The 14,481-nt window shown below is 44.8% G+C and overlaps 1 protein-coding gene across 7 annotated transcripts in view; it reads right to left on the bottom strand.

Moving 5' to 3' along the window:
* The window catches only part of LOC144719622 (uncharacterized), a 152,480-nt gene that overhangs the window by 36,788 nt on the left and 101,211 nt on the right, over nt 1–14,481 (bottom strand). For all 7 annotated transcript variants that reach the window (XM_078595719.1, XM_078595721.1, XM_078595723.1 and 4 more), the window contains 8 exons: nt 13,398–13,442; nt 11,294–11,347; nt 10,542–10,595; nt 5,976–6,029; nt 4,972–5,079; nt 2,627–2,716; nt 1,946–1,999; nt 345–452 (listed from right to left, as the gene is read on the bottom strand). In XM_078595719.1, the coding sequence (XP_078451845.1) occupies nt 345–452; nt 1,946–1,999; nt 2,627–2,716; nt 4,972–5,079; nt 5,976–6,029; nt 10,542–10,595; nt 11,294–11,347; nt 13,398–13,442 (567 nt within the window). The remainder of the gene's footprint in view (nt 1–344; nt 453–1,945; nt 2,000–2,626; nt 2,717–4,971; nt 5,080–5,975; nt 6,030–10,541; nt 10,596–11,293; nt 11,348–13,397; nt 13,443–14,481) is intronic.

Consider the following 14,481-nt stretch of genomic DNA (forward strand, 5'->3'; position numbering starts at 1 on the left):
AACCTCAGTATTGAGATTTATTTATCTGGAAAAATTCGTTGTATCAATCCAAGATGAGACCACACCAAGGAAGGGTGTGAGGGTTATCTGAGGTGGGGGTTTGTAGAGGAATGCTCATGTCAAGTTGGGTTTCATCAGCATGAACAGATTCAGATAAGCAGTGAGCTGCAGATGGGGACTTATGGAACTCCATAGCAGAGGGGTTTCTGAGAAGACAACAGTGCTTGTTAAATATAATATACGTGTAAATGTATAGCCCACACGCACAACAAACACACACATGAAACACACACACACCCACGGCCTCATCGTGCGATGACACTGGCAATCCGATAAAGACTTACTGGTGCTCCCTTTTCCCCAGCAGGCCCAGAAGGACCCTGCGGGCCAGGTCGTCCTGGAAGGCCAATCTGTCCGGCCACGCCTGCCGGGCCACGCTCGCCCGGGGAGCCCTAGAATGTGACATCGCACGATCATGCCCTAGCAGTGGACTAGGCCGTGGTATTTTATTGGTTGTAGAATGCGTATGGTTTTATCCTGGGGGCCATTTATGCCATGGCACAGACACAAACACAAACTCTCACAGGGCACCAGAGAGGCAACATCGTGCGCTTCCGTCTGTTGGGAGATAGGACTTAATTTATGCTGTAAGCACTTTACGTTCATCATAAATACATTTCACAAACACAGCACTGCCCATTTGCTCACGCTTAACGTGAATGCCAACCAATTGTATTGCACATGACCAGCTGGGATCCAGAGTCAAGCACATTCAGGTGCTGGTGGCCTTGTGATTTGGGGTAGTGGTGAAAGTGGATCTCTAATTTTTTATCCAGTAACCAAAGCTTAGCATCAAATAACAACAACAATGATGTTGACATAGAATTGTTGATGAATGCATTGCTGGCTGAAGTCCTTCCCCTTGCCATCATGATCATGTGGTTTGTTTAACCATACTTCACCATGCTGGTCAGTGCAAGTTGGTGAAGGGGAGGGGTCAAGACCTGTTTACTCGCCAAATAATGTTAGCCTTGGATGGGAATCCAACTCAGGTCACTTGCAGCCAAGGTCACCCTTGCACCATGAGACTATCTTGGTCTCTGGAGTTCTCACCTGAGTTAAACTAAATAATCTAAATCACGACCTGTGTGTGGCTACAGCTGTTGAAATTGAACAATAGAGTAGATTATCGCTTATCCGGCGGCTTCGGATGAAAGGGATGCCGAATTTTCAAATAATAATCACTATATCATTATTCAAAATAATAATCACTACATCATTATTCAAAATAATAATCACTACATCATTATTCAAAATAATAATCACTACATCATTATTCAAAATAGGTTATTTTGTGCACATCCTGATGCGAACACCGAATTACATGCACTTGTCGCTGGATTGCACTGTATATTTTCTGTTTTTAGTCCTGTAGTTATTAGTCATGAAAAGTGTATATAAGTGCAGTATTTTTATTGTTTAAGTTGTCGTATGTAGTATATAATGTACTGCAAATAATATTTGACACTGAAATCAAGCATAGCTACTTTTTTGGCACGCACATGGTGCCGATCGCTGGACTGGTACAACCTTTGGAGCGGTTCTGTCGGTTTTGCCGGATCGGCCTGGGATCGCCAGATAATCTTGGAAGCTGGATCATAGCACGCTGGATAATCGATGATCAACTGTACAATTAAATATTTGTGCAGTACAAGAAGTCATCGTTGAAGTGAAACCTTCGCAGTTACAAAGATACCGGTTTCAATGGGGAAAGCTGCTCGATTTGCTGCAATGAGCTGCCACTGCTTCAGGCCAATGAACCGTGGAAGTTGGAGCCACGCATCAGAAAGGTCGAGACGTTACATCTCCCCCACCGATAACATGAATCAATGCGCCCAGCTCGAGGTGCGATAGTGGGGGGGTGCAGGAATAAGAGAGGGCTTACCAGAGGTCCTGGTGGTCCCTGAGGGCCTTCATTTCCCTTCAGGCCTGCAGGGCCCTGAAAAATAAAGACAACAAAACTGTTCAATGAATACTCAGGGAAACATCTTCTAAATCTTAGCATTTATCGCAACAGGATGAAGACAGTTAAGGAAGATTAACAGTGCACAATGAGCAGCATGACACAAAACTTATTGGTGCTGCTGCTGCATTCCCAGTTAAAGTGTATGGGTTTTTTGCTATGGGAGGAAAACCGGAGAACCCGGTGAGAACCTGCACAGAATAGGTGGAGAACATACAAATTGTATACACAAAGGCATGGAAGTCGGGAACTGAACACAGGACCTTCTTGCTGTGAGGTCGGGGTGTTCCCACTGTGCCACCCTGCTGCCCAGCTTTAATTGAATCCGTTTGGTGTCCACTGTTTAGTGCTTTTTTGCTGTTAAATTTTGGTTATAAATAACAATTTAGATCTATTTGGTTGCAATATGAAACACTGTAGCTTTCTTATGAGCATATAACAGAATAAATAGATGTACTCATTCGAGAATACTGACCAATTTGCATTGTATTGTTACCTGATATACTAATTCTTGACCAGTGGCAGGAAAGGCTATATATACGTGAAGTTTATTATTATAATTATTAAGATGTATTATATTATTAATGAGAATGAGTAACTCACAGAAGCTCCAGGGATACCCCGATCTCCAGCAAATCCTCGAACGCCAGGTGGCCCAGCCTTTCCAGCAATGCCGACCAACCCAGGGTCTCCCTGCACGCGGAAACATCATCAACGTATATTTAAAATGCACCAATAGCATGACAAATCTCTCAGAGCACAGACACGCGCAGGAGGAGATGGGAGGGCAACTCATCCACTCACTCACCCACTTACCCACTCACTCATCCACTTACATACGCATTCACCCACCCAATTACCCACTCATTTACCGACCAACCCACTCAATCATTCATTAACTTACCCACATAACAACAGCTGCCATTTAACCCTAAGTGGCAGTGATGCAAACACAGCGCTGGTGCCAGGCTAGGTGCACTTTGAGGCCACATGACGTGTCAAAGGCTCATTGGCAGGAGGTCACAAGACAGTTACAGGTACAGTTCGGTGACAGAGAAAACAGATGCACCACTTGTGCTCCCGACTTTGCTAGATTGCTGCATTTTAGCAGCCCAGCACTTCGTTGTTGTGAGCATATCTCCTTTGTCCACCACTGTTCTGGAAGGGTGTCTCTCCAACTGCCCAGTTATAGCCTTCATGAGCCTTCTCCATATAGCGAGATTTTGACACCACTGGTACCAGTCATCGACAAATTCAATCAGTTCCATATTCTGTACCACACCAATCCATCTCTTCTCTAGCCTGTGTCATGCCCGTTTAGCTCCCTCTCTCTGTGGCCAAACATAAGCTGCTTGGGCATGTGGTGGCTGGGCATGCGGGCTATGTGACCCAGCCAATGCAGCCTCGCCTGCCAGAGGAGTTCACTGATGGACATGTGTCCAGATCTTTCAAGGATTTGTGAGCTCCTCACACAATCCAGCCTGGTTAAATCCAGGATGGATCATCGGCAGGTCAGTCTGAATGTTTCAAACTGACGTAGATGTTCCTTTGGGGGATCCACGTTTCGCAAGAATAGAGAAAGGAGGGCATGACTGTGTCCGGAAAGACTCAAAACTTCACGTGGAGCGGCGGACCAGATAGCTTCCACACAGTGTTAAGCAGCTAATTAAATTATGTCGCCTGACTCATTCGGAGGGAGACCTCTGCTGCCAAATCGGAGTGGGTCATAAGCACACTACCCAGGTACAGAAACTTCTCCACTCTCTACAAAACTGTGTCATCACTAATGGAGAGTTGAGGGGGTTTTGAATCACACAAAATACCCAGGTAGGTGCTTAGTTTTGGTGAGGCTGATGGTACTGCACCACCTCTTTAGTGGCATACTCCAGGTTCAGCAGCAGAACCCCCCAACTCCTTCTCAGGAGTGATTAGCAATCAGCAGCCCAACAGCATATACAACATAATTAATCAATAGGCAGCCATCCCTTGACAGCACCTGGGCATTGATCACCCTCCTATTGCATCTGTACCGGATGGAAGTTCCTTTGGTACAGCCATGGAAATCGTCTTGAACTATGTGGTTGAAAAATGTTAAATAACGTTTGAGCCAGAGAACATCCCTGTCACACCCCAAGGTGAACAGAGAATGTCTTTGACTCCCGACCACGCAGCTTTACCAGGGCTTGCCCACCATCAAAATAGTCCTTAATAATTGTGAGCATAGAGTCAAGGACCACAAAAGTACAAATAACATACAATCCTGGCCTGTTGATGGTATCACAAGCTTGTACCAGGTCAATAAAGCAAAGATATAGGTCACACCCACCCACAAAGGAAGCCACTCACTCTCCCACTCACTCACTGAAGGGAAGGCGAGAGAGGGAGCAATGCAGGTTAAAGAGGAAGTTGTTCATGAGAGACCAGAAAGCAGAGAAGAGAGGGGGGCGGGGGGTGTAGGCAGGCAACCAGGTGGAGTTGCCTGTGAAGGGAGTTTAAGAGGGGGGTGGGGAGGGTAGTGGCTAAAAGAACACCCGCCAGTGTGTTGGAGCAGCAGCAGCGTGGAGCACACGTGACCCTGCACACAATCCCCGGCCTCGTCGCGGAGTAGAATCATCTTGAGAAAGCAATGTCACAAAGAGGTGGCTAGCGAAGTGTTTTGACCTGCAGTGTGGTGAGTTGGTGGGGGGGTGAGTGGATGAGTTGCTGTGTTGTTGTGACCTGCAGTGTGGCGGTTGTTGAACACGGTGTGGAATGAGACTAATCAGTGAGTGTCTGGTAGGCCGAGTTCTCAACCTTGGGTGGAGTAATCAACGATTGAAGTTGATGGGAACAGTGGCCATAGTAGTAGTAGCGATATGAGTGACAAGGAGGTGACTGACCGTCAGTGAGCGAGTGACAGTAGTGACTCAGTGAGTGCCGGGGTCATCAGATGGTACACACACACTCACCTTCGCGCCCTCTTTTCCAGCCGAGCCTGGCAGGCCCTGCTCCCCCGGGGGCCCTGGTGGCCCTGGGTGGCCTCTTTCTCCATTGGGACCCGTTTCACCAGTGGAGCCCTGCACACGCGATCACGCACGATCACGACCATGCACGATCACGCACAGACAATCACGCCACACATGATCACACACGATCACACACACACGCACGGGGCGGTAAAGCCAGCAATCATGAGAATCAAACCCTGGGGGTGGGAATCGACCACATATCTCAAGCAAAATCATCATTTAGAATCGTTGTGCAGAATATAGAAAGTAAATAATCTGACTATTCTCCACAACAACGTTAATTATTAGTTCGTGCTGTGTATTCATTAGCTCTGCGTCAAATAAGAAACCATTGTTAATGGAGGTGGTTCTTGCCGAAAACCACTGGCAGGTCACCAGCATTGGTTCAAGCGAGCCTGACTACTGATCAGACAATGAATATCGAAACTGGTCTACAGATGTTTTGCTTTTAAGCAATGCCCCTTCGAAGGAGGAGGGGTGGCTGATGGGATGTGTACAACTTTTATTATATATTTTTAAAGTGGAGGGACAAATATGTACAGGTGTATCATCTGCTTATTCATTGTATTCCATGTCTAAACATAATTTCAGAGTTTCTGCCAAAAGTGGAACGCTGAAATACACCAGCAGTCTCAACTGATTTAAATCTTAAAACTCACTCGCACAACACTCGCGCGTTGTACACGAACCGGCACCACTCAGCCACACGTGTGTTTATTTATCTACTTTGACTGGGCGTGATGTTCACTGCATAAACACGGACTGTGTAAGTTGTAGGTTTAACCATGTGTTGTACTACACGTGCAGTCATTATTACGCGTTTGCCGCGTGCACACCTGGAATGACACATCCCCCACCTTAAAAGGCGATGTTCCAGGCGGAATATTTCACGAACAAACAATAAAACAGAGTACAATAAAAAAAAACTTAGTCACGCTGCGCACCTGGGGCCCGATGACTCCCGCGGGGCCCGGGGGTCCTGTCTTGCCTTGAAATCCCTGAGCAAACAAACACAGAGGATTGACTCGGATACGGGCATGAATGGGGAGGGGGGGTGCATATTTCAGGTGTCACTGTGTAAGCTGTTATCGATGTGGACTGCTCTAATTGTAAACAGTGCTCATGTATGCGACGGCATGCACTTTTCATAACGGTTCCTATTCCAATATCACCATGGGAGTGTGTGTAGGTCTGAGTGAGGGTGAGAGTGTGACGATTATCTGAACCGGTATTGGGCCTCCCCTAGGTCGACTTGGCCTCAAATGAGTACCAGGTGCGATGTGTAAACATCACCACTAGGGAGACAAAGGCGGCCGGGCGTGGTGTTGGCCACCCACCCCATCGTGTGCTGCGCCGGCCTTTATAAGTGCTCTCTAACAGCACTTTCCCCAACAGTGTGTTATGTCTATACGGGGAGGTCTTTATCTTTGTGTGTCTGAGTGTATGTGGGAGTGTCTGTGTCGAGTGTGCGTCTCTGTGTCAGTGAATGTGGGCGGCAGGACGAGTAGGTGGCATAACGGCGCCTCTACATTAACATTTGGACCACGGATTATAAACACGTGTCATCCTATGGCACAAGTAACGCGTGAAGCTCTTATGTTGGTTTACGTAGTGTTGGGAAGAAGTGCGTTACAAATCACGTGTTACAGTCATCATTCCCAAAAGCAGGCGTTAGTACAACAGTACAAATCACAGTTTCGTGCTATTACTCCCAAGATTCGATCAGTTATTCGTAAGGAATACATGAGAACGGTACGAGAAAATCACATCACGTTACTTTCAAAATACCAGAAAAGGATTTGCATTACAACTAAAATGTAGGGTCATCAGCAATTATACTCTGGATACATTTTATTTAAAAAAAACTTACATTCCATTGATCATATTGATAAAGTAATATCTTACAAAAATAAAAAATAAACTAATTTAAAGTCTTCTTGGTTCTTTCGGTAACAGCTGTCGCCTCGACAGACTTGGTTTCACCTGAGGACGGCTGCTTGCGTTGTGGCCGAAACGTTGTGAGAATTATTTTATTATGTTTTATTTTTATTATTTTATTACTTCCCTTCTACGTGACTTTACCGAAAGAACCAAGAAGATGAATCCCTGCAGTCATGAAAGCTTTAAATCGAAATTTAATTTAAAGTCATTTGTCAATCCAGTCCTGGATGAGGTCCTCCCCAGGCTGCTTCGGTCATGGGAGTTGTTTGACCATAATTCGCATGCTCGGTCAGTGTTTGTTCAGGAAGCGTGGCTGGGAATCAAAATCGGGCCCCCATACTTTAAGCACAGTGTGCGCCATCCACTGTGCCACCGCTCCATGCCGATATCTCACAGCGGCGATGTAAATGCCACCAATTAAAATGTTTCCATAAACGTTTCCATACATGTGCATTTAATACACACAGTTCCTTTTTGCCACTTATTAATGGGAACACAGTGGCATGGGAACACTAGCTTAGCTCTGAGTGGAAAACGAGAGAAAGTGCCCTCTACATGGCTCTCTTGAGAACTCCCTCTCGCGGAGATCCTTCCACCAGCAGTGGCACGCGCAAAGCCATTGCAGGATCACACCTTTGCCTATTGCCTAAACGTGTGTGCAGCGAGTTCCCTCCGGGTATTCTGGTTTCCTCCTACAACCAAGCAAAACGCTCCACGTTCTAAATTCAGTCGGGACCAACATTCCAATCGATAAAATAAACAAATTCAGTTGGGCCCAACATTCCAATCGATGAAATAAACAAGTGCATTGGGGAATTCACACCAATCTTTCAGCGCTATGGTATTATCTTGTAGGTTTTACTGAACATCTCTTTCTCGAGCCAATTACTGCAGAACTGATTGAGAGAGACAGATCACGCACAGTCACCAGCGATGAGTTCCACGGAAATGCGCCAGATACCAGGAACATGTGCGAGTGAGCGGGTGAGCGAGCGGGTGAGCGGGTAGGTGAGTAGATGGGGCCAGGCACTGCGGAACTGTGGGGGCTGTATGTATCTCAAAGTCTCGGTGCGTGGGATGGCCAGGTCACCGTGCGCCGCCAGCCAGAGTCGATGGCGACTGGCATAGGCGGAAAGCCGCGACCTTGCTCACGCATATCGGCCAGATCAGATGATGCCGATTGGTGTAAACACTTGTGGATCAACATGCAGAGCTTGTGAGCGATCCTCTGCTGAACGAGCAACAAATGCAGCTCGTTCACGAATAGTCGCTAACATGTGATCATATTTGTGCTTCCCTGTGGCGGCGTGCAGAACCAAGTGAAGGTGACAAAGGCGAAGAGCAACCACGTGACGAAAGACGACATTACAGTCGTCCACGCGGCTAATGATCAACAAGTCTCTTGGTCGCTTTAGCAGTGAATACGCAATGTATTGAGGCGCAGCAGCCGGAGATGGTGAATTAATTCGTAAGCCAACTGCCTGATGTTTACTACAAACATCAGTTCCCTGGTGAGGACAACTCCTAGGCACGTGACATCTATTGCCAGCTAAATATCTACGCTGCTTACGGTGATGGTCTGACAGTTAACCTTAGCCAGCTGCTGTCTGTGTCATAGTCTGATAAACTGGGTCTTGTCTGCCTTTTTCTTCAGACAGCTGGTTGATAGCCACCGGTCAATGATATTGATACACAAGCGTGGAAGCCGCGCGACGTATGATGCAGCTCCAGCGTGAAGGATGAGCTGTGTGTTGTCACCGTAGCAACACACAACCGAGACCATGACAATGAGCGATGCTGATGATGTCGGCAGTGTAGAGGAGAAAGAGCAACCGGCCCAACACATGTCCTTGCGGCAAACCACACCGTACTGTTGACTCGCTGTATGAACGGCTTGACCGACAACAGCGCGGATCCACAGATGCAGAAAGCTTGATGAAGAAAATCGACAAGGATGTTGCGATCGACAGTATCGAGAGCAGCCGACAGATCAAGTAGAGCGAGTGGCCGACATCACCATGGTCAGATGTGAGAAGCATGCCTGAGGCGACTTTGAGAATGGCACTCTCTGTTGAATGGTATCTTCTGAAGGCTGACTGCAGGCTTCGAATAAAGGCCATGTTGCTCCAAGCTGGTGACAGACCAGTATCTGAGCAATCTTTGACATGAAGGCGAGGATGGAAGCTGGTCTGTAGTTCTTCATATCAAAAGGGTTGACATTGACTCAGTGGCAGTTGGCCATGATGAAGTGATGCATTGGAAATGTCCACTCGGTATGGCAGACGTTTCACACATAACTCAGCGTATTTTTGGAAGCAAATCAAGTGCACAGGATTTTAACATAGCATTTGTCATGTCATTTGTCATGATTTTCATGACGTCATTTGCTGATGGGTCTTGAAACTGTGACGTATCGCAGTAGTGGTATCAAAGGATGAGAGAATGTTATTCCCACCCGTAAGACCTTCCAACTGCACTGCCATTCTAAATAACCAAAGATTTGCTGAACAAGTTGACAATTCTTTGCACCACAATTTTATTGGATGAATATCTGGTTGGAGAGTCCAACACGTGCTCACTTTCTAGTGGTAGTTCCAATGTCACTTTCTCTCATGCTCAACTCAAGCTTATTCATCGGTTTGTCACTTGGACCTGCAAACTCTATCACCGGTCAAGCATCCGTAAGCGGTGAATGAGTTTACAACATTCATGGTCCATCCATGGAGCAAAACGCTGACATCAAGTAGTAATCCTCCTCCGCAGAGCAGAATTCGTCTGACAGAGACTGTAGCCACTAGAGTCCAGACGGTGGTCTCTACTGCACCTCGCAGAGTTGAGGAGTGCAGGTCAAAATTTGTCTTAGTCCGGTTTTCCCTGTTCCCTGATTTCTCAATGTAACATCACTGGAGGCTGTTGTTGACAAAGTCGACACCAGGTAACAAGAGATGATGTTTGGTGGCACCGTGGTGACTTTGGTTAAAGTAATGGTCACCTGGCAAAAGTAATGTCATGCCAGCATGAAAAGCTCTGCACGTGTGAAGGTCAGTGTGCGGGTCACTACAAGGACTCAAGAAAATGGAGCAAATTAAATTGCATGAAATATGAAGAGCTTTGAAAATCAAGCAGTGGATAAAACACGATGATCGCACGCCGAACCTTCCACACTGTAGTTCCATGAATAGTTATGAACATAGGTCAAAGGAAGAAGATGTTTAATCCCAGGTGAATGTAGAGAGTAACATAAAAAAAGTACTGACAACAGAATGGAACTGGGTACTTACAGAGCCTCAACCTCCAGGATGACAGGGGGTTTTAGACACCCAGAAGACAAAAGGGTTAGCATTCAGATGAGAACAGTTAGCATAGTGCAGTGTATGAGTGTCGATTTATCAGGACCCTCCTGAAAAATATCTTTGAGACTCAGTGAGGTTTTTCTGGGTAAATATGACAAGGTTTTTTTTCTCCAAAACTTTGGTTTCCTAAACGCTACAGTACAGAACTGTTTAAATATTACATAGATTGTTGACTGTGAAGCTCTATATGTGACAATTCACAAAATCCCGTCCTACCGTTTCTCCACGCTGGCCTGGGTGTCCGGGCAATCCATCTTTTCCAGCTGGACCCTAAGAATATTAAACGTTATCAAGTATTTAATCATCATCGTTATAATCACTTTCATATATATATACACACATCGCGATCACATTTAGGGCAGTATAAATGACCGAGCAGAAGTGTGGTCGCCGCTTGTTGCAGAGGTTCACGGTTCAATTTGGGCAAGCCATCCTGGTTATTACTGCAGCTGTATTAACCTTAACAACACGAGCCATCTGTTTCACAGGAGATGACAAGGATCCCTTGATATTATTGTATATGTGTGCATGCCTAGGTTTTCTATGGGTATACCGGTTTCCTTCCACGTGTATAAACACTCATGGATGGAGTTGGCCAATCATCGCAATATAGGACGACGGAGCTTGGGCAATTATTGGCACTAATTCTGGCTGCCTTACGGCTTGCCTGAGGTTTCAAAAAACCTCCACGCAAAAAAATTCGCTTCACAAATTCTGCAGCATTTTGAGATGCAATTTGCACGAGTGACGCCGTATCAAACAAATAAACAATATTGTGTGTCATATTATTGAGCAGCTTGTGCTCGGGATAAACTTTGAAGACATACTACCGTTTTTTGTTTTTCAATTGAGTATAAAATGTAAAATATGTCCACATGTGACGACACACAAAGAGTGATGGCATCTGAAAGTCGTGATCTCATGTCCCATGCACTACCAAGATCTACCGGCACTGTGTATGAACTCACAGGGGGGCCTTTAGGTCCAGGGGGCCCCAGAGGACCTTGAGCTCCATCAGGACCCTGAAATAACACCATCATAAGCATCGTCACTCTCCCCATTCACCAACATCAGTACCAATGCCCAACCTAGCAGCAACGATACCTTTTTTGCTCCGATTTCCTGAGTGGAAAAATTTCCTTTTTTATTTGTCTCAAGCCTTAACAATCCTTACGCTGCCACATTGACCATGATCAACAGACTCCTGGGCGTGTGATGCAAACATCTATCTAGCATTTACGTATGAGTGAATTTCACGCGCTCCATCTCCGCAGTGGTCTTTCTCTTGTGTTTTCACTCCTTTGGCTGCCACTGGCCATCATCCCTTATGGAGATGTGCACTGCCCAGAGCACGTCCTCTTCTTAACAGTCAAAATAATGTCTCGACCTTGTGAACATTGTCTAATCACGTGCTCCTTGCCCATCAGTGTAACTCAAAGCAAGCATCGACCCACACACACTTCTTTGCGCAATTGTCAGATTATGACGCATTGTGTCAATGTCCATTCATCTGATCCCTATGTCACAGCGGGAAGTATACACGTATACACACACTCTGATGTGAACACGTAGCCTTCTGTGTTGCATCCCTGCTGACAGATTTATCCAATTGTTTAGCGACCTTGTTGTGTGAATGGCTGTTGTTTATGTATGCATAATGCAATCTCAGTCGAACTGTTCAATCTCTGTACATGGTTATGATAATTTACGTAGATTTGCCTCTAAATGGTTTGTGAGCACTTTAATGAATGCATCGTATTACACTAAGACAAATGTCTACATTCCTTATTCATTTCTGCTATTTGATTAAAAGCATTGTATGTGGTCGAAGGGATATAAACCTTTGATGAACCCAGCTTTCTCAGAAGATTGATCTTAAAAAATTACGTTGTTTTACTCCCAACGATCTTCGTGAACAATTTGCACGTGGGTGGTCTTCTTCCACTTCTGTCATATGGCTGCTGATGTATATGCAGAGCAAAAACTACAATTTCACATTCAGGCGGTCAAAAGCCAGCGGAGTGTATCGCTGTGATGTCTCCTTCATATTTGTAGATCGGGCATTGCGTCATTATACGTTGTTGTTCTGGATGACCACAGTCCCATTTGTGCATCAGGTATCCGCATCTGTTGCCATGGTTTGTGCAGTGGATGTGGCTTATGGTGAACCATGAGCTTCATGGAAGTCAAACCCAGGGATCTTCTGCGTTGGGTTTTCACAAGATGTTTGTTTGTGAATTATTTTTTAACTTCATTCAGCTCTCCAAGCTTCATTGGGGTTAAACTCGCATTGTTAAAGGTTAAGCGCGTGGGTCCAACAGGGCTTGGCATGACTTCAAGCTATGACGAGGGAGGTTATTGAGGTCCTGATGAATGGCGATAGAGTGATTGATCTGTAATTTACTTTTATTTATTGAAGTTTCATCACGTTTTTGAAATAAGAATGGGACATTAGGCAATTCAGGTCCTTATTTACGTGACATTTATATAAATAGTTCTGCTGCTTTTGTTGCAACAAATGGTCCCGGATCTTTGATGATGTTCAGTTATACCAGCTGGTCCAGAAGTTTTTTGCCAGAGCTGACTTCTTCAGTGTGACATGTGGAACCCAAATCTTCACATGGAACATGCTTTTATTCCTTGGTTGAAATATGATTTTTTTTCGTAACAGAGACCTGTGTACATGTGAATGTTCTACCCTGTCATGTACTCTGGTCCACATTTCTCTGCAGCGGCTGTCTTTTGTGAGTTATCAATCATAATTTGTGACATCTTTAACAATATTCGAGTTCTCCGATTTCTGTTCTTTGTATTCTCCTCATCCATTTTTCTGAGTTTTGAGTATTCAATCATTTCGTTCACATTGCCATCTCTATGTATACCTCTCCTCTTTCTCAGCATGTCTCACGTAATTTTTTTCTGTTTACTTTCTAACCTCCCCCCCCTCACTTGTATTGTTTATTTCATGAATCTTAACGGAACTACCATTGCTCAAATTATCACCACGAACATGATCACACAACCACCATCAAGTAGCGCAAGCACAAATAAACACAACGAAAGGTGACTCACCCGCTCTCCGAGAGGCCCGGGTGGGCCATCATTTCCAGACGATCCCTGGACACAAACATCACGTGTCAAGTTTTCTTAGATTAGTTAGGCCACCGTTTATATACAGTAGTCCCTCGGTTAACATTTTAAATCAGATCCACAAAAACTACTGTGAACCAAAATAACTGTTAATCGAATATAGGAAATACATGTTACAAGTAAAAATTACCGAGTCTGCAAGTAAAAGCTGTTTCCACTGCCAAAACTGATAATCGAATATAGGAAATACATGTTACAAGTAAAAATCACCGAGTCTGCAAGTAAGCTGTTTCCACTGCCAAAACTGAAAACATAATGTGAACAAAGAGAGTCGCGGTCTAAATGCTCATAAATGGGCGTCGCTGAGTGTCTCAGCGCCACTTACGAGCATTCGGATTGGCCGAAATTGGCGCCACCATGTCCATAACATAAACGTGCTGTAAATAAATGTTTTAACGTTTGTCAAAACCATGGGGGTTCTACGGGAGGCGAAACATTAACCAACAAACCATTAACCAATGTCACTATTAACCGAGGGACTAGTGTACTGCGAATGCTTAGTTTATTTTGTTCCACCAGCTGAGAACTCAAGACACCAGGGCAGAGTGTCACTTGCAAAGATGACCTGCGTCACCAAGATGGCAAAAGCATTAACATAAAAACGAAGCACTACAAATGAACGGATTAGAAATCAAAGCAAACAAAACCAAACAAAAAATCAGGGCCCATGCAACCAAATGTAAATTCCAGCAAAAAACAACTGCTGCCTTACGAACAAAAACTCATAAAAACAATGCACAAACATATATCAACTTTATGTAAAATCACTTTCATATAATGCAACATGGATTGGTCATATTACTTAAAAAAAAAACATTAATCGTGAAAGTTACATAACCATTAAAATGGATTGAGGGTTATAATTGCATAATAGTGTGATAGGACCCTTCTTTAGCTGGCTGGGTTTATAACCCTTAGTAATATAATGAGAGCGATCTCCTGAATTTAACATTTATTTTTTATTTGTCCACAATTTTAGCAAAAGGTAGTTGACTTGGATGTAAAG

Source organism: Lampetra planeri, chromosome 6, assembly GCF_965212315.1.
Source record: "Lampetra planeri chromosome 6, kcLamPlan1.2.h2, whole genome shotgun sequence".
Taxonomy (NCBI): domain Eukaryota; kingdom Metazoa; phylum Chordata; class Hyperoartia; order Petromyzontiformes; family Petromyzontidae; genus Lampetra; species Lampetra planeri.